Source organism: Coloeus monedula (assembly GCF_965178545.1).
Source record: "Coloeus monedula genome assembly, chromosome: 25".
In the NCBI taxonomy this organism is placed as follows: Eukaryota; Metazoa; Chordata; class Aves; order Passeriformes; family Corvidae; genus Coloeus; species Coloeus monedula.
Window position 1 is genome coordinate 4,195,984 of NC_138805.1, and position 19,137 is coordinate 4,215,120.

At 49.7% G+C, this 19,137-nt stretch overlaps 1 protein-coding gene across 1 annotated transcript; it reads right to left on the bottom strand.

Moving 5' to 3' along the window:
• Window positions 1-532: 532 nt before the first annotated feature.
• Window positions 533-18,334, bottom strand: TBCEL (tubulin folding cofactor E like). Its single transcript, XM_082296856.1, has 8 exons — window positions 18,329-18,334; window positions 14,415-14,564; window positions 12,048-12,187; window positions 9,925-10,106; window positions 8,700-8,956; window positions 6,994-7,120; window positions 6,373-6,489; window positions 533-2,288 (listed from the first exon to the last, which is right to left on the bottom strand). The coding sequence occupies exons 2-8, from the start codon at window positions 14,545-14,547 to the stop codon at window positions 1,970-1,972; spliced, it is 1,275 nt and encodes a 424-aa protein (XP_082152982.1). The 5' UTR covers window positions 14,548-14,564; window positions 18,329-18,334; the 3' UTR covers window positions 533-1,969.
• Window positions 18,335-19,137: the final 803 nt, after the last annotated feature.

Sequence of the window (19,137 nt, forward strand, 5' to 3'; positions counted from 1 at the left end):
AACTTTGCTTTATAACAAAATATCTTATTAACCACAACTTTTCCTACTGGTAGGTATGTATATATCATACAGAAGTGTTGGCTTAAGGGTTCTGCTATCAGGCAGCAAATTATTTTTGCTGCCCAAATGGAAAATACATCTTCAGTAAAGCTCTAGCTTATAAAAGCATCATTTTCTGTTACACTGCCACTGTCTCCCTGCTGTTTAGTTTACAGGTACCACGGATCTATGGAAAATCTATGCTACCTATGGAAAATCTCGCTCCCTTCCCTATTGCTCATCTCAACGGGGCCAAGAAATTGCTATTTTTGGCAGGGGGATGAGGCACAAATTAGTAACTTGTTTTAAATCCTCCCATTTTAACTCTTGCTTTGGATAAGGAACTAATCCCCTTTGAATAATCCCCACATCCTAAACCTGAAGACTATGAGATAATAATACTTCATGCCCTCCCCACTGATCCCACCCCACAATCCACGTAAAATGTGAAGAGAAATTACACAACTCCAAGAATACCAAAGGAGCTCGGTGATGCGGGCAAAAGCATCCTGGGAAAGAAAGTGCACGTGGGGATAAAGGGAGCATTTCAAAATGAAGGTCAGGAGTTCATGTGTAACTAGAGCCCTCGCTGCACAGCTCCAAAAACTGGTGTGCAGCTGCTTGTAACCAGGAAATCGGGAAAGTCTTGAACTTGGAGCAGGGAAGACACAGGAAAGCGAAACGAGAGAGAGAAAGGAAGGAGGATTTCACGGAGCAGGCAGGGGCCTCTGCTCTGCAGTAGAAAACAGGGACTACGAGAAGCAGCAGCACACGATGCCTACGAGGGGAGCGTGGGGAAGCCAAGAGAGAGAGTGAAACCTGCTGAACACCCAAACGTGAGTCCAGCTGCTTTGCTCCTCCACTTCCAGAGGCTGATCCGAGCCAACACATCCTCCGAGTTCGGACCCTACGCAGGGACCCCGGCCAGGGGCCCCGGGGAAAGTGCTAGGTTTGAACTGGTGCAACAGCAACAAACACAAACTTCAACTTGACTCTTCCTCTCTGCCAGGAGAGGAATTTTAGCCATCCCACTTGCAGCACCCACTGGTACAAGGTGAAGTGCAGGGGGGAGCTCTTCAGCATCAGGATGGACGACGGCCAACGGGGGAAGCAGCTCTTCAACCCCTCGTTGATCTGTTTCTCTGAAAGCCCTTCCAACGCAGCGCTCATCCACCACATCCCAAAATTCACTTTCCAACACACCCTTTATCCCCACAGGCTGCAGACACCATGTGAGATGGGTACAGCAACCAAAACCTCTTTTTTCTGCCCAAAACCAGGTGGATATAGAGCGTGCGCTTTGAAAAGAAAGCTTCTTCCTAGGAAGTTCTTTATCTTTCCCCCATTTTGTGCACTCACAGAAACCAAACCAGCAGGGTGAAGTGGATGCACTAAAGTACCTGAGCTCTGAATCAAGCAGAATACTGATGGAGATCTTTCCTGTGAACTCGAGCACAACAAAAGGTTGAAACAGCACCAAGCTGCAAGAAAATACTACAGCAAGCTCGAGCCACAGTTGGATAGCGAGGCCAAAGGGAGCTCTGGTGGAGCAAAACACCAAAAAATTTAGGAAAAGAAAACAGCAGGTCAAATTCGGCACCGAGCTGTCTCCTCCCTTATGGACCCTGGCATTGTTTAGCTTGAACAACTGACCATTCATGCCAAATCACGAGTATACCGGAGCATCAAAGGAAACATCAAGGTATTGCCCACACTGAAACACATGTCCTGAAGTCAACTGTCACCTCAAGGTCACCTGCAGTGGATGGTGGGCATGGTTCTCAGATCAGGGCACTTCCTCCGGGCTAAGAAATCACCTGCTACAGAAACACAACCAAACCTCAACCAACCAACCGAAATAAAAACCTTGCAAAAACTCCTCAATGCATGTGTGTGGGTGTGTGGGGGTGTGTGGGTGTGGGCAAAAAGGCTATTTCATTCTGGGCTCCACGTAAATTTTATCTCCATCCCGGATGCCGTAGGAATGCAGCGCCCGCGAACTGTATTTCATCTCCTCGGGACCAAAAGGAGCTTCCTGGTCCAAGTAGAAGAGCAGCATGTTGCTTGTTGACAGCTGCACCACAGTTTTTAAGTGCTTCTTCAGCTCTGCCACAGTCTGATCGAGGCGGATGGACATCTCCTCCACCTTGTCCTGGAAGTGAACCTCCACCTTGGCGCTGCTCTGAGGCCGCAGATCCACCACTGCCAAGGGCTCCAGCTTCCCGTACTTGGTGACCAGCTCGTGATACCTGGAAAATTCAACAAGGCCAGAGTTATGGTGCAGCCAATGCACATTTCCCAGGTCTCAGTGCTCCTCACATGACACGACATCGACCCTGATTCCAGCTGATGGCCTGAAGCCCCAGAAAGCCCAAGCACTCCAGTCACTTTGGCCCACAGTCCCCAGGCTGCATCGTGGCACTGACACGAGCTCAGTGTCCCACTAGGGACGAGTATCTTGCTGAGGAAGGTGAAGTTACCACCAGCCTGAGATGTTGAAGCTGACTGGGCTCAAAACAGCTTCCTGACGAAACTGAACAGCACACTCTGGGCTCCTACAATTTCAGAAATCCCAGCTGTGGCTGCAGTGGGATTTGGAAGAAAGAGAGGATGCTGCGCTCACAACTCTATGCCTCCTGCTCCAGTGAGGAGTGCCAGAACCAAGGAGGAGTGCCAGAACTCACAGAGAAGTGCCAGAACCAAGCCAGGGCTCGCAAAAAGGACACAGCCCTCAGTTTAGATTCCCAGTATGTGTGGCTTCACGACTGATTATCAGACATTCCTGCTGTTTTCCAAGAGGCCATCTAGGTCCCAAATGTTACACTCCTCTGAGCACACGATCACTGAGATCACCGAAGCAAGGTGAGCTGTTGCACAGTTTGAGAGCTGATAACAAACAGGGCACTTCTTGCCAGCTGATCCCTCACACCTGCTCTAAAACAAGATGGGAATTTTCCTAGCAAGAGGCACACACTCCACTGTCACCTTGTCTTTGCAGCCAAGTTCTCGGAGTGTCCTTCGCAAGGTCCCTGCTACGGAAAGTCTGTGTCACCCCCGCCCCCTGCTATTGCTGCCATCAGGCCAGGCTGGATCTCCCTGCCTGGCTGGGAAAGAGCAGGAATGGCAGCACAAAACACAATGGGATTGGGATGACAAAGGCTGAGAGCTGCTGAGGACAGGTAACGTTTCAGAGCCCCTGCACAGAAAGCGCTTTGTGTTCCCAATCCCCAGCGGAGCCGAATGCGATCGGCGCGGTGTCCCAGCCCCCGCCGAGCAGCGATGGGATCTGGCAGGCTGGGTGACCCCAGGGAGTCCTGCAGGAATGTTCCTGGAGAACAGCAGCCCCTCTGTCTGCTGGGCACTGAGGTAAGGACCACAAGGCACTAGGGTTTCCCCAGTCCCACGGACACAACCAAAGCGTCCAAAGGTGAGACGGTGCCCTGCTCTCACAGGGGTGGGGTGAGATCTACCACTGGGGTGGTAGATCAGCCCCATTTATCTGGGAAAGCCATTACTGCTGAGAGAAAACAACACTCTCCCCACATCTAACCCACCTGCAGGCAGAGCAAGTGCCAGCCAATGTGGCACCAGTGGGGAGGGTTTCTCTTTCTCTGGAAGGATTTGCCAGCAGCAACATCCGACGGCAAAGAGGGAGAGAGGAGCCCACCTCTTGCTGCTCCAAAGCCTCAGTCCCCTTTGGGACATCCCTTTAATTGTCAGCATCTCTGCTGCTGCAGACCAGCAACAACTTCTGTACCAGCCACAATTACTGTCATGATTCATGCATGAAGGGTGAACTGGGCTGATGGTGGGGAGAGGATAAAGAGGGGGACAAATTTCAAACAAGCTGAGAGAGAGAACCACTGTGAGAGAGTCGAGATTATCCAAATATGTGCTGTAAATACATGGAAGGTCAGGCAAGGCTCTCTGAAATTTCCTTGTGTTGAGGAAAGGCAGAACGAGCTTTGCAGCCTGCTCCTTGTATGTGAGCTGCAAAGAAAATGGGGAGTGGGAGTGACTGGCTGCCCTCAAATCAGCCAGGACCAAGGCACACATGGTTCGTTTTGGACCCCAATAACAGGCACCCTGGGGACTTTCCTAATCACCCCTTGCAGCCTGGCAGACGCTGAGGCTGCTGAAGACCTGAGCCTGGCTGAAAGTGTCTGTGATGCTCTGCAGATAAACAGTGGAGCAGACAGGCAGAGGGCTCATTAAAACCCCCCAGACACGAGGACGTCACTCCACGAGACAGCCAATATTGGATTGTACACCCGGCGCTCCCTTTAACCACGACATCCAGAGAGATAAATTGTTCCTTCCACTTCCCTGCCTGCCTGATCCCTTCCAGCTGCAGACAAGCAGAGGGGTTCTGGTGACAGAGCTTATCACAGGCTGCACCTTGGCAGTCTGGAGAGGGGCTGCTCCCACTGGGAAGTTTTCTGTGCTCAGGTTGTGCTCCCTCTGCTTCAGGCAGCACTGCAATGCAGATGTCAGACCCCAGCCACAATACGTGTGTCCTGATGAGTTTCTAATTAGAAATCACCTTTGGAGCCACCACACCAGATTTGGGAGCGAGGAAGGGGAAGTTTTAGGAACAAACAGACACAAAATCCCCCTGCAAGGAATGCCAGGTCTCCCTTCCAACAAGGGCTGCTGCTTGTGGGTCCAGGAACTCAAACCCAGCACTAGAGACACTCAGCCATCTGCAGCCTCACTAGAAAGGAGTCTGCAGTGGCACCCAGCCCCTCCAGGACAGAAAAACCCTCTCTGGTAGCTGCAGAAGTCTCCTGGAAACGCTGCACAGATGAAGGGATTCAGACAAAGAGGCCATTGACCATGAAAAAGGCAGTACCAGTGTTTAAAGGCTAAGAAATCCGAGGGGGAGGTAATTTTTCTAGCATAAAGCTGGCGTGTTGGCCAAAACCAGCCTGGTTTTCTTGAATGGGTGAGATGTCAGTAATCTTTTACGTGAGATCCCAGCTGGAAACTGATCCCAGTGGTCTGTGGTGATGTGTAACACACAGCCTGTTCCCAAAACCCATGTCCTAGGCATCATGAGTGCCTCAAGCTGTACCCCACTGTGTCCTTCCCAGCAATATATGGATCATGGACATTCTGTCACCACCAAACACAAGAAATAGGAAGTGTTATGGAAATTAACCCCTTTTGGGAGCAGCACCATGAGCTCACAGTCCCTGTCTCCCCTTCCTCTCTCCTGCATTCTCTGCCTCTGCTGTTATCCCTTCCAATATTTCCTTCAATTTTTACGCTTCAAAGCCCTCTAAAATTACAAGCCAGGACTTGTCCTCAGAAAAAGGACCAGCTGTCTTGTCTCCCTGACTACATGAGTGCCCTCTGCCTCTGAACTGACCCCAGCATGCCTTTAACAAATATTATAATCACTGACCCTATTAATATTCACACAAAATGCCATGCCCTCATTGCCCATTCCAGCCTTCCCACCCCCTTACTGGATTGGCAAGTCACATATCCAGTGCTTTAGAAAAACAATTTTAGCTGAGAGTTAAGCCAAGGAAAACACTGACCAGATTCCATTTGTACCTCTGTCATCCATACCAGGCCATACCTGTGACCTTCAGTGTGTCCCCACCTCTGACTGTGCCCTCAGAGTCACACACACTCCTGTCCTACCCCTTTTCTGTAAAAAAAGGACAATAAAGCTTTGCTGTCCAAAAGCACACGAGGGTTTTAGGGCAGAGGGCAGGTACAGGCAGTGACCCAGTGCTCCATGATCCCTCCTCAGCCCAGTAGAAGCGGTAAGTGGATGCTGGCACAGAAAAGATACAGACTGAACAGCATCTGTCCGAGTTCATTAGTTTACCAAGATGAACAGATCATTGGATGGACATTTTTGGCAAAGAAAACCCATCAGACTTGTGATTTGCAGGCCTGAAAGTGAGGGGACAGCTTCCCATTGCCAGCCACACTGCACACACCAGATGGTGCAGAGGATTAGCTGGCCTGGCCTGGCAGCAGAGAGCACGGTGTGTCCTGGCTTTGGGCACACAGGTGGGTTATGAAGGGAGCCGTGGGAGAGGCCAGGAAACAACGAAGGTCATGAACTGAACAGTCCTGTTGTTTAATGGCACTTGACACAGGCACTTTCAAGATCAAATCTGACTTGGGAGTGACCCTACAAATCATCAGACACCAATAATATAACAACTTTAGCTCAAACAGACAGAGGGAGCCAAGGCCAGAGGAAGGTGAGGGACGGTTTCTTTCATGGAACAGCTGGCACATATTTCCCATCTCCTGTTCAGTCACCACCCTTCTGTCCCTACTCTCCACTGCAGGACAGAGAATTCCTACCTGAAAGGGACCTCCTCCTCAGGGAACTCCATGTAATAGCGGATGAAGAACCGCTCCGAGTCCTCCCGCTCCCCGTCGGCCACGATGCTGCCGTTGAGCTTGGTGATGGATGGCAACCTGCAGGCACACACCAAGAGCCACAGTCAACCCAGGAGGGGAGCCCAGACAGGCTCATCAACAAGCCAGTCACACCAAATGTGCCCCAACTTTAACACCATGAGAATTCCTGCCAAGGAAGCTCAGGCCTCGGTCCCTTTGAGAGAGCGGGAAAGTTCCATGTAATGTCTCAAGCACATTCAAAATTAAGCATTTTCATTTCACCACATGTGCACAGGCTTGTGGGAGACTCGCAAAATTTCCTGAGAAGCAGAGCAGTCAGATTTAACATTTCCACTACTCTGACTTTTCCACAAAACAAGCTCAAATCTTGCTGCATTCACACAGAACTTCATCTCCTACCAACCTCTTCCTCTGACGAGCTGCTCCCACCCAACAAATCAAGCTCCAGTCTTTCTGCATTCACACAGAACTTCATCTCCTGTCAGCCTCTTCCTCTGATTACCTGCTCCCACCCCTTCCTTGCCTTGTCATGTCTCTGCTGAGGAGAACAAACCAACAGACCTGGCTATTAGCAGCTTCCTGCGTTCCTCGGTGGTGTAGGACTGCAGCAGAGGAATTCCCAGCAATTTCACTTCCTCGAGTTTGGGGAAAGAATTTAACTTGTCAATGTCTTCCCAGCAATGCAGACCTGCTCAGAAGGAAAGACTTGTGTTAACAAACACAGAAAACACATCATGGATCCAAGATAATCAGACACAGCCAAAGAACATATGTGACAGGAGAGTGTCACTGCTGTTCCTTTGAGAAGTTGGCTTTTCGCTCATGATGTGCTGCTAAAAAAGCTACATTTGCTTACGAGACAGAGGAGCTGAAATTCTCTTGTGCTGTTTTCCAAGTCTGGAAGGATGCTCTCCATGGCTTTTTTATGGAGCACCCAGCCTTTGGCCTCTCTGCTAGGGACTGACCAGCATGCATGATGTTGTATCTATAAAGGGATGCTGCCTTCAGAGTGTTAAAGTCACCAGCACTTCTTTCATTCCAGGCATCACTAAGCAGCCATCAAACAGCTTTACCTCACACACATGACCACCTTGGGTCCCATTTCTGCTCATAACCCAACGGTGAAACAGTCCCAGAAGCCATCCAGCCATTTAATGAAAAAGGTTTTAACTTGTTTTCAGCCCCCTCAAGACTTGACATTTGGGATAACAAAGCAAGCAGGGAGGACAAAATAAAGCAAAGCTGAGGATTGAGCACTGGCAGAGCCCTGATTGTGTGGTGAGATCAACACAACTCATCTTGGAGCCTTCACCTGACAGAACTTCAGAGTGCAGCAGCTTTCCCTAAAACCCCCAAAAAGTTTTAACAAGCTCCTTGGGATTCCTGTTTGACTTTCAGCTCCCAAAATATCAAAATGCAACACAGAGCCTGGAGTGCTTAAGCACCTGGCAACAGAACTGCAAAACTACTTAACCACAGGAGCACTTGAAAGCTTTCAAATGCAGCTTAACAGGCTTTTCCTCCCCTAGTTAAGCTTTTGTTACAGGGATTCCTTGATGCTTATATTGTAGGGCATGTTAATAAAGTCCCTTCTACCTGCCTGACACTTAAGCAGCACTTGCACAGCATATAAAGCTGTAAAGAACAAAAGCTGCTGGTGCATGAAGCGCTCCTGCAGATGAATTTCTGGTGTATGTGTCATACACAAGCACGTCACAGCCCCCACGAGCTGCCCTGCAGCTCCTTCTCTCCCAGCACAGGGTGCTCTTCCCAATATTCCAACTGCTCATTCTCTCTCTGGAGCGTTGGCTGAAAATTCTCTGGGGCTGGAGTGTAAAAGCAGCTTCCAGCATCACTTGTGAGGTTGTAGTGCCTGAGCACGGCTGACAGACAGCTTCTACTGCTGCTGGGGGATGCTTGATCCACGCTGCATACCTGCACACGCCCTCATTTTACCTGAGATAAAACAGGGAATAAAGGGAAAATGGCATTTTTTCATCACCTTCACTGCCAGACATTTATTTATCCTTCTCCAGCCAGGAGTACCTGAAGCAGGGATGGGAAACAGAGGGAAACCACCAACATAAAAAACCTTTCCAGCTCATTTTGATTAACTGGTCCACGCTGCTCTGACTCATCTTTTGATAATGACTGACTACCCAAGGCAGCAGGAAAACCCTACAGATGAGCAAGTTCATTTCTTGTCATCTATACAGGAGGAGAGACTGATCAACCAACAAAACCCATCCCTGCTTCCAGGCTCTCACCTGACTTGTGCAAGTTGATGGATCTTAGGTTGGGGAAGAGCCTTGCCAGGGAATCTTCTGATTCTTCAATGGTCGTGAGGTTGTTGTTAGCCAGGATGAGTGTGTCCAGTGATGGAAACATAATTCCCAACTTTCGAATTTCAGTCCAGTCTTGAAGATTATTGTCAGTTATGTGGAGTAGCTTGAGAGACTGACAGCAAACTGGAGAACAAGACACTGTTTCATAGTCGTTAAGGCACAGGAAGAGCTCCTCCAAGCTGCACAGGGCAAGAAGGATCATGTCATCAATTTTATGGGATTTTAACACAACTTTCCGTAACAGCTCTGAAAACCTTGGTGTAGAGAAGACCTTAGAGCACTCCCCATGGAGTGTTTCAACTACATCTCTGCTCCCATCCAATTCAGAGATTAAACAAAACCTTTTAAGTGTTCCCTGAGTCTCTCCCAGTATTGTGTAACAGACTGGTTGGGGTTGTCTTCCACATTTGTGCCACCAACCCAGCAGTGACTGGGAGCTGCTCCCAGTGCTCTCAGCTTAATTTAAAATGGGGGTTTGATACAACACTGACAATGATTTTTTCCCCCACATCACTGCCAAAGATTCCCATTAAAGAAAGAAGAGATCCCATTAAAGAAAGAACAGGTCCCACTAATTTTTCAGGCAACTGAACATTCCCAACCCCAGAGAAGGGTAGGTTGGCTACACTGGACATTCTGTTGTCACCATCTCTGCTTACAAAGCCACACAAAGAGGGATCTGTCACCAAAATGAAGCCACTGAGGACATCCATGGGAGCAGAATGCCAAAGTGGCCCATGGCCAAACCACAGAAATCAACACCTTTGCAGAGAAAAGCAGGATGAAATATTCCCTGACAAGTGGCCAGACCCTCAGAGTCACATCCCATTTAACACGTATGCCCTGCATCATTCATTGCACAGTGACTCAGAGGGAAGTGTGACCCTCCTACATTTTTGGGGTCATTATCCATCTCTGGTATTTAGGTCTGGAGGAGGAGAAGCCCTGGGCTTTGCAGCACCACCCAAGTTTGGTTTTAAAGACAATGCAAAGCACTCACCTGGCCAGTTCCCAAACTCCCAAAGGAAAAAAATCCCTTTTTCTTTACTGACGTTTGCATCCTCCCAGCCCCACTCATCCCTCACCACATGATTCCATAACCCAGCCTTGACCTGAGTGCAGCAAACCCCCAGCTTCCCAGGCTTACTCTGGTAACTCCTGCAGGATGGTGTGCACTGTTTCCCAGGAAGCTTTGCTGTTGTTGAGCACAAGTTTGCGGACGCCAGCGAAAGACCCAGCGCAACTTCTCTCTAAAACGGACAAACTGAGAGGGTTGGAACTCAGGTTTAGAAACTCCAAGTGGGGGACGTTGGACACAATTTTACTGACCTAAGTGGGGAGGGAAGGAAAAACAGAAAGAAAGAAAAGTGTATCAGGCAGTAATCGGAGCTCTGGCATTAACACCCCACCTCCTAAAAGGGGCCCTGTGGAATCAGCACAAAGAAATAATATGGGAAAAACACAGGGATATCTACCTGGAATTCATTCTCCAGCCATTCCTGATCTAGATGAATTGGTTAATTGCTCATTCTCCTCAAGAGTTCATTTAATTACGCTCTAGGAGCAGCTTGATAAGAGAAAGGCAGACCCTTGGGACAGGTCATAAAAACCACCTCAACCCCAAGGCTGAGCAGCAGCACGTTCCAGGAGCCAGACCTCGCTCACGGGGGGCCATGGACACCTCTCCTGCCTCCATGGCCAACACTGAGCCCTTGTCCAGCTTCCCACTGCTCCCCACAGAGCTCAGCCAATCCCTAATTCCCTCCTTGACTGGGAAACTGAGTGGGAAGCATCTTCCAACAGCAGTGGAAAATAATTCCGAGTCAGAGAACACCTGGCTGGAGATTTCCACTCCACAGAGCTTTGGGGTGGGCAGAGATGGGGCAGACCATGGCACACAGAGGTGTATAAATGGCCCAGCTGTTGGCAAAGGGTGATTGTCTCCTGCAGAGGTTGAATTCAAGTGTGGCAAACATGAGGTAATGTGTCTGCCTCGCTTCATGCCTCGTCTCAGGTGATGTCATGGTTTGGGTGCTACACCTCAAGAATTAAGCAGGCAAACTGGATGACATCAGTCCAGCAAAAACACAGGATTTAGAAAAAAATGGCTTATGGTGAATGATTGGAAGAAGGGTATTTTTTCAGTATTATATTAAAATAAGGAAAGGAGGCATTAAAGTTCTCCTTAGTGGGTATAAAAAGCTGTTGTATAAGGAGCAGTGATGATGCTCCTCCTGCCTGCTGAGAACAGGGCAGGCAGAAATTGGCTGAAATTGCAGCACAGGAGACTTAAATGACACAGTTTAGCCTATGAAGCTATTAGCTAAGCATGGGAACAGGCTACCCAGGGTCCTGGAATCCCCAGCAGGGGCAGGTTTTAGGAGTGGGGAGATATTTATCTGGTGTGGATGGGCTGTGAAAACTTAATCCAGTCTCAGAGGAAGAGACCAGCACACACAGAAACCTTTCAGTTCCAGGGCAGCCTAAAGAGACTGAACGCAGAGCAGGGTGTGAAATGTGCAGCTCGTGAGTGACCAGCGAATGACCAGAGCTGAGGTCAGCCCCACTGAGCTGGGACACTGCAAACTCTGCATTCACTCCCTGCTTAAAGACATGAGAATCTGATGGCACAAAACCCCAAGAGATCCTATTTTTTTTCCACATATTTCTAACAATAAACACTAATATAAAAGGAGAGCATAATCCAGTGAGGAACTTAATGACACTTGAATGGATTGAGACTGTTTCACTCCTGTTACATTGCATTTATTGAGCATTATTTCATCCAAGCACCTCAAAGGATTTTACAACAGCATTTAGCATTAATTAATGAGGCTGCAGAAATACCCTTTGTGGTAAATATTATTAAATCTGTTCTGCAGATAAGGCAACGAATGTGGAGAGGGAATAAATACCTTGCCCACCATCACAGGCACAAAGCTGGGAATCAACTGCCACTCTGTTAAAAATTAAACTGCTCATTAACTTCTTGATGTTAGTAATGCCAGTTCCAGTGCTTTGCATGATGATATAAAACAAAAATACAGATTTTTCACCCACAGGCCAAGACTGTGAGTCACAAAGTACATGGAGTGGAGTGCCACACTGGATTAATTTCACCACATGTATTGCTCAGTTGCTGTCGAAGTAAATAAACATCACCTTCAGAGATGAGAAAGAAGCCACAAAAATGAAACCCTCAACAATGCAACATTTGCAGTCAGTAATAGCTGTGAGAGGTACCCAGAAAGGTGCCCATCACCATTTTACCTCGTGCCAGTCTTCCAGTTTGTTGTCAGAGAGGTCGAGCTCAAAGACGTGGGCGCAGAAAGCGGCGATCTCGTTCTCGTCCCCGGCACAGGTGATGCCACAGCTGTTGAGCACCAGCACACTCGGCAGGTTCAGGCGGTCTGGCACAGGGAAAAACAGAAGCTGCCTCTGCTCAGCACTGCCTTGGAGTTACAGAACCCAGCCCCAAGCAGGAATGTTACAGCCAGCAAAAGAAATCTACCAGTAACGCCAGAATTGACACTGATTTCAGGAGCTCAGTTAAATACGGATTTTATGACAGACACCATCATGAAACCTGGACTGTAAACACGAAGTACCACTCCTATCAGTGCTCTTCAGCTCCTCCACGTATTCCTGTGTATTTCAGGCCTGTCCTTTGTCATTTTTGGCCTGTCTCCTATCAATTCTTGCCAGAACTTCTGCTCTTCCCCAGGCAGCTGCTGCTGCAGATAGGACACAGGACTAGGGGAGTGTCAGCTGCAGTCAGACTCCCTTATCCTCTTGCCCTGAGCCCACTTGGGCTTAGAAACAGCTAGGAGGTATTTAAGTATTTCTTAGGAGGTATTTAAACATTTCTTAGGAGGTATTTAAACATTTCTTAGGAGGTATTTAAACATTTCCTTTCTAAGCTTTCCCTTCCCAAGGTTCAGTGTAGAGCATTCAGCATCCATGCAAAAACTCAGCTCTCTGCTCTGCCTTTCCATTTCTGCTTCGGTTTTGCTCCAGCTCCTTCTCAGGCAGGTAAATGTGCTCAAAGCTACAACCAAGGAGTTGGACCTCAATCACAGCCTGCTGTGCTAAGGCTAAAACATGACAAAAAAGTGGGGATTTGTAACAGGAAACAATTTCCACACAAGAAATCCATGTTGAGGCAAGGCAAGCCATCAGTCTTACACTCTTTCACATACAACATGGCTTTCCCACCTCTCTGAAATATTAAATCCATTAAAATTTAACCACAAGCTTTTTCCTAAATAGGTGGCCCCTTTTCTCCTTAACACTTGACAGCGACAAGACTGAAAAAGGATTCTAGCAGCAAACAACTACCTGGAGTGATCTGAGTTTCCAGGTTTTCTGGCTCGTAAGTGTTTGGCTTCTTTAAGGGATGGTGTGGCACTTTGGGAATTACTCATGGAGTATTTGTAAGTCATGTCTCAGCCACTTTCTAGGACATGGCCTCTTTTCAGCACCCAAACAGCTCAGGTGAGCAGGAGAGAGGTAAATTTACCTGGAGAGAGGGCACTGACTGAACATTCCATCAGGTCAATTTTCTGTTCTCGTTCATTTTGAGAGTGTTTTATCCTCAACTGAACTCAGGCCCTTTGTTCTCCTCTGTCAAACCCAGTTATTGGAAACTTCATCCAGCTGATTTCCATGGCTATTTTCCTCTTTGGGGCTGGTTATGACACAAATTGACCTGATGGATGTTTGGATTACTCCTACAGATCGTGATGGGCAAGATGTGTGACACGAAGAAGAGCTCTGATGGGATCAACGTGAATCTCAGACCCATCCGTACAAACCAAGAATTAAATGCCAACATCAGAGTGTGAGGGAGGACTAAAGGGTGTCACATGGATCTAGTTCAGAGGAGATGGTGACACAGATTCTGCAGTCTGGGATGCTCAAGGACATCCACAAGCAGCAAAGAGCTTCAGACACGCATCTGGCTAAACTCCCTCGAGACAGCAAGGTCAGGAGCACAGCAGAGGGGAATTCTCCACTAGGTCACAAAGCATTTGGTGCCTTGAGAAGACAAAGTACACTGCAAGTTCATCTGAGGCACTTGTCACAAAAGCAGCCCGGCCAGAGATTCAAAAACTCATCACTCTGCTTGAAACATGTCCCCTCCTGTGTACACTGAGCTCCTGCCCCTGCAGGCATCAAAGCAAGCTGGCACCACTGGCATGGGGACCAACCTCGAATTTAGGTCACTTTTTATGTATTTTTAAAGCCATCTCTGCCAAAATACCTGTTGCTGCAGCCAATAGTAAGATAGGATCAGTGGCCTGAAGAAAACAAGCTCCAGGGACTGCTGAACCCTCAAAACCCAGACTGCACAGGGCCTTAGTTCCATCTTCCACTCACAGGGCTAGAACCTGGTGATCTTGAAGGTCCCTTCCAACCCAAATGATTCTATTCTATTCTCTAATTCTGATTCTGTGACAATGCAGAGAAATTTGGTTTTTTACAGCAACCAGTTCAGTCACTTTCCACCTTTGTTAGATTCCAGTCTCCAGTAAAAACCACATTGTGATGGTTCTTTCTCTGGGCAATTCAAGGTGATTCCTCTTTCAGTTGATTCCTCCCAGCACCCCCCAGATGCTCAGAAAGACCAGAATTTACCTTTCATAGGTGAGCCCTGTGGAGTTGCCGGGACGTGCACCCCCATGCCAGGCCCACGACGGTAGGGGAAGTTCTCAGGGCTGTATTTCTCACACAGAACTTGCATGAAACTCCTTCCACTGGGTTGGTCCATGCTCCCTTCTTGGACTTCTGGTTAAAGAAGAGAAAAACAGAGCATATGAGCAGTCAGCAAATAATAATCACTTCTAACAGTGGTGCTTGAACACAGGGAAAGAAGGCAGGTGGGTCACGGGTTTTGTTTCTGAGCTCCAGCTTAGTCTAACAGGTCCTATTCCAAATTTGAGATTAAAGTAAAACATTACTTGAAAAGAACCCAGAACCAGAGGCTTTGGTGCTGTACAAACACAGCATTACAGGCCAAGTTCAAGACCTCCTTACCCCACTTACTCCTGCTCTTCCAGGATAACTCCAGGCTGCAAAAGGTGACTTCTGCACTTGCCACTTCTGCCCCTCCCACGAGGACTGAGAGAAAGCCACAGCTATTCTCAAACACATTCCCAGGGCAGCCAGGAGAGGAAGGAGCAAACAGCTGTTTGTGAGTAAGAGATTGCTCCAACAGCTGTTTGCCAACTTCCCTTTTCTGCTGTGTCACCAAACATCTCCTGGCCAGGCCAAAAGGCACCTTCTGCCAATTCCATTCTGCAGCTGCCTAATGTATCTGGGAGATAATAACTGTGCCCTGCATATCTGGGCATGGCCCAGAACAGCACAGGAAGGAGGCCTTGCCTCATCACAGGCTGCTGAGCTGCCTGGAGAGATACTGAGAGTCAGCTGGGAGTGTTTCTGGCACCAGGATCCCTCCATGGCCGGGGTTCTGCCCTGCCCAGGTGGGACTCAGCCTCTCTCTGTGCCCTGTTTTTGTGTGCACACTCTGAAATCAGCATTGATGGTTTTGTAACACAGGAGCAGAGCTTGGCTCGTGAATTAAGAGACTGTTGTTTCCAGAGGTCTCCTAGTCCTGCTGCCCATCACGGACACACCATCACAATCCTGAACATGCAGGAACCAGAGCAGGTTTCCTACAGTGTCCAATTAGTCATGGGGCAGCTTTTTCACTAATTACTGCAAAATTACCTTTTTAAACCTCAGAGTGGGGCCACGTATACGTGGAAAGCCAAGTTGCTAATCCTGAATTAAAATGTCTGCCTGTTTCTTTCTGTTTCTTTCCTTTACAGTTGTTACAGGCAAGGATACAAATCTAGATTTAAAATTCTAAACAAAAGTGATTTCGCTGAGGCTCCCTTTGCTGAGAATCACCTGTTTAACAAGTTCCACATCACTTCTTTGTGACCAAACTACCTAAAACCCACCAACCAAAAGGACTTGAGTACAATAAGCAGCAGTTGACTGCAGTGTGTTACCATTTTTATATTATAAATAAAGTTTAAATGTCACAAATGGGGGCTTATTGGATTGGTCTTAAAAAAACCCCAAAACCCACCATTTTCATCTTTAAACAACTGGGTTGATTCATAGCTCAAACTTGACTCATGTCACTATCAAGAATCAAAAAATCCTCAAACCAGATTTGATAGGAACAAGGCATTTAATTTTAGACTAAACCACTCCACATGGTACAGGAACAATTTGCACTGACAGCCAAGGTTTAGGCTGAGAGGCCTCGTTCCAGAGTGCTTTGGGAGCCTCACAGACAGACAGGGCTTTCCAAACACACATTCAGACATCCTGGGCTGGAAATTCTGGAACTCTCCTGTACATGTTTGTCCTGCACGTGGCTTTTCCTATCAGCTCCATCCCTCTTTATCTGCTGAACAAACATCAGCTGGAAATTCCATAGGAGAAACTCACTTTAGAGGCAAAAAATGGTGTTTCCAGCTATAGTATGAGAGCAATCCAGAACTGAGAAGAAAAATTACTGACATTTACATCCAACAGCTTTGAATCCCCAGCATTTTCTTCCTCAAGCTCTACTTTTGCACGCCAGTGCCATTGTGAGATGACAAAAATGTCATGGAGTGGGCAGTCGCCTTTCCCACCTCCCTTCCCATGGGATTGCACGTCCCCTGTAATCATCTGTCAGGCACGTGGCTTCTCGGAATCCCTACAATTGCCTGGGAGCAAGGAGCAGCAGGATGTGCAAAGGGAATGACAGGTTCCAAGGGAATGCTGTCAGCACAAGGGCAGGACAGGGTGGCCTGCAAGGTGCACGTTTCTGAGCGTGTCCTACTGACAGCACGAGGAACAATTCACGTCCCAGAGTAGCTCTGGGTTTCCTAAATGACAGCACAGAGTGCAAACGAGGCACTTGGGCTTTGAGACGTGTCAACAAATCGCCTTTGTTGTTATGGTCAAGTGCTCTGCTGGCCCCACTGACAAACAACAGAGAATCCCAGCATGGTTTGGGTTGGAAGGGATCTTAAAAAGAATCTCATTCCAACCCCTTGTTCCAACACCTCCCACTATCCCAGATTGCTCCAAGCCCCATCCAACCTGGCCTGGGATACTGCCAGGGATCCAGGGGCAGCCACAGCTGCTCTGGGCAGCCTGTGCCAGGGCCTGCCCACCCTCACAGGGAGGAATTTCTTCCCAATATCCAGTCTAAACCCACTCTCTGACACTTTGAAGCCATTCCCCCTTGTCCTGTCACTCAAAGCCCTTGGAAATAGTCCATCTCCATCTGTCCCTTCAAGGCCACAATGAGGTCACCCCAAACCTTCTCCTCTCCAGGTGAACAATCCCAGCTCTCCCAGCCTTTCCCTGTCACATCAGAGCTGTTCCATCCCTCTGATCACCCTGGTGCCTCTCCTGGACTCTCTCCAACAGCTCCATGTCCTTCCTGTGCTGGGATTCCCAAGCTGGAAGCAGCACTGGGAAGTGTCCAGAAAGAGGAGCACGACCCTGACTTGAGATTCCAGGGAAACCCAGCGTGCTGCTGCAGCTGATGAATGAAGTGAGAACACTAAAAAGGACATGGAAAACATTTCCATTCCCTGTGCTGTGAGCCTTCGAGGAGAATAAGAGACCCTTCAGGAGAATGACATCATTAATGACATGCTAATGAAATTCCAGTGCCACTCAAATGCCTTCAGGGCACATCCTGAATAGTCACACACCAAACACATCGTGACATGTTTGTACACATGGAAAATAAAGCGTAAGGAATGGATGAACAGCACAAACATCCGTCTGCAAGGAGCTGGAACATCGTTCTCCTGAGACATGATTCAGGGAAATTACTTTTGAGATGATCTCGAGAGGCAGAGAAGTGAATCACAGAATGGCTTGGGTTGGAAGGGAACCTTGAAGATCATCTAGTTCCAACCCCCCTGCCCTGGGCACGGAAATCCCGCCAGGATTTATCAGGAATTGTACCAGGGCAGGGATCCTGACCCTCGGAGCCACCAGGACAAGCCACCCCAGCAGGTGAAACTCTGTCAAGGCCCCCACCAAACCCAGCACGGCTGCTCGTTCCCACACCACAGCACCGTGCTGAGGAGATCACAAAGCACACGGCAGATACCTGAGTTATCCTTGGCACGCTCCTGGCCCGACCCTGACCCTGTCCCACCGAACCAGCAATTCCCTGCTGGAAATCCCTCTCCGTGCGGAGCCACCCGGTCCCTGTCCGTGCCGCCGGCCCCCGGGGCAGGATGAGCACCCAGCTGCCGCTGACACCTCGGCGTCCGCAGCCCCGAGCCCCCAGAGGCCTCCCCCGCCCCTCCCGCCCCTCACACCACCGGCCGCGCTCCCCTCACACGGCCCCGGGCTGGCCCCGGCTGACAGCGGCCTCCGCGCTCCCGCACCGCGCCGCTCCCGGGGCCGCAGCCGGGGGGTGCCAAGCGTACCCGAGCGGCGGCGGGGGGTGCCAGGGACCCCCGCTGTCCCCTGTCCGCCGCTGGCCGCTGTCCCCGCCCGTCCCCCGCCCCTCTCACCCAGGCCCGGCGGCCGCGTCCCGCATCGACCCGGAAGCAGCTCCAAACATCACGTGACGCCGCGCGCGGTCACGTGGCGGGGCGCTCCCCCCGTTGCCGTGGAGACGGAGACGCCGATGACGTCACCGCTGTCACCGGGGGGGTTTTCCTGGGATGCGCCGGGAGCAGCGATGGCAGCGCATCAGGGAGGGGATCCTGCCCCTCTGCTCGGCCCCGGGAGGCGCTACGGGAGTGCTGTGTGGGGCTCCGGGCTCCTCAGCACAGGAGGGACCCGGGGCTCCTGGAGCGGGGCCAGCGGGGGTGACAAAGATGGAGGGGCTGGAGCATCTCCCTGACGAGGGAGCTGGGGCTGTTCAGGGGCTCAGAAGGGACCTCATCCCCGTCTGCCCGCAGAGAGGGCTCCGAGCAGGGCCCAGGCTCTGCTCCGGGGGGCCAGCAATGGCACAAGGGGAGTGGGCAGGGACTGGTGCCCGGGAATTTGCACCTGGACAGGAGGAAGAACTTTATTATTCAGTGACCAAGCCCTGAACAGGCTGCCCAGGGAGGGTGTGGAGTCTCCCTCACTGGAGGTATTCTAGAACCACCTGAACACAATCCTGTGCCCTGTGCCTCGGGATGGCCCTGCTGGAGCAGGGGGGACACGGTGACTCGCTGAGGTCTCCTTGCCCTGGCCCAGCCTGTGGTTCTGTGATGCCACACAGAGATGATGCCAAGACCCCTGCAGTGCCAGGGTTCAGCTCTGGGCACAGAAGTTGCCCCAGGGTGGCACCCCCTTGCCCCCAGGGTCCTGCTGGAGCTGGCTACATAAA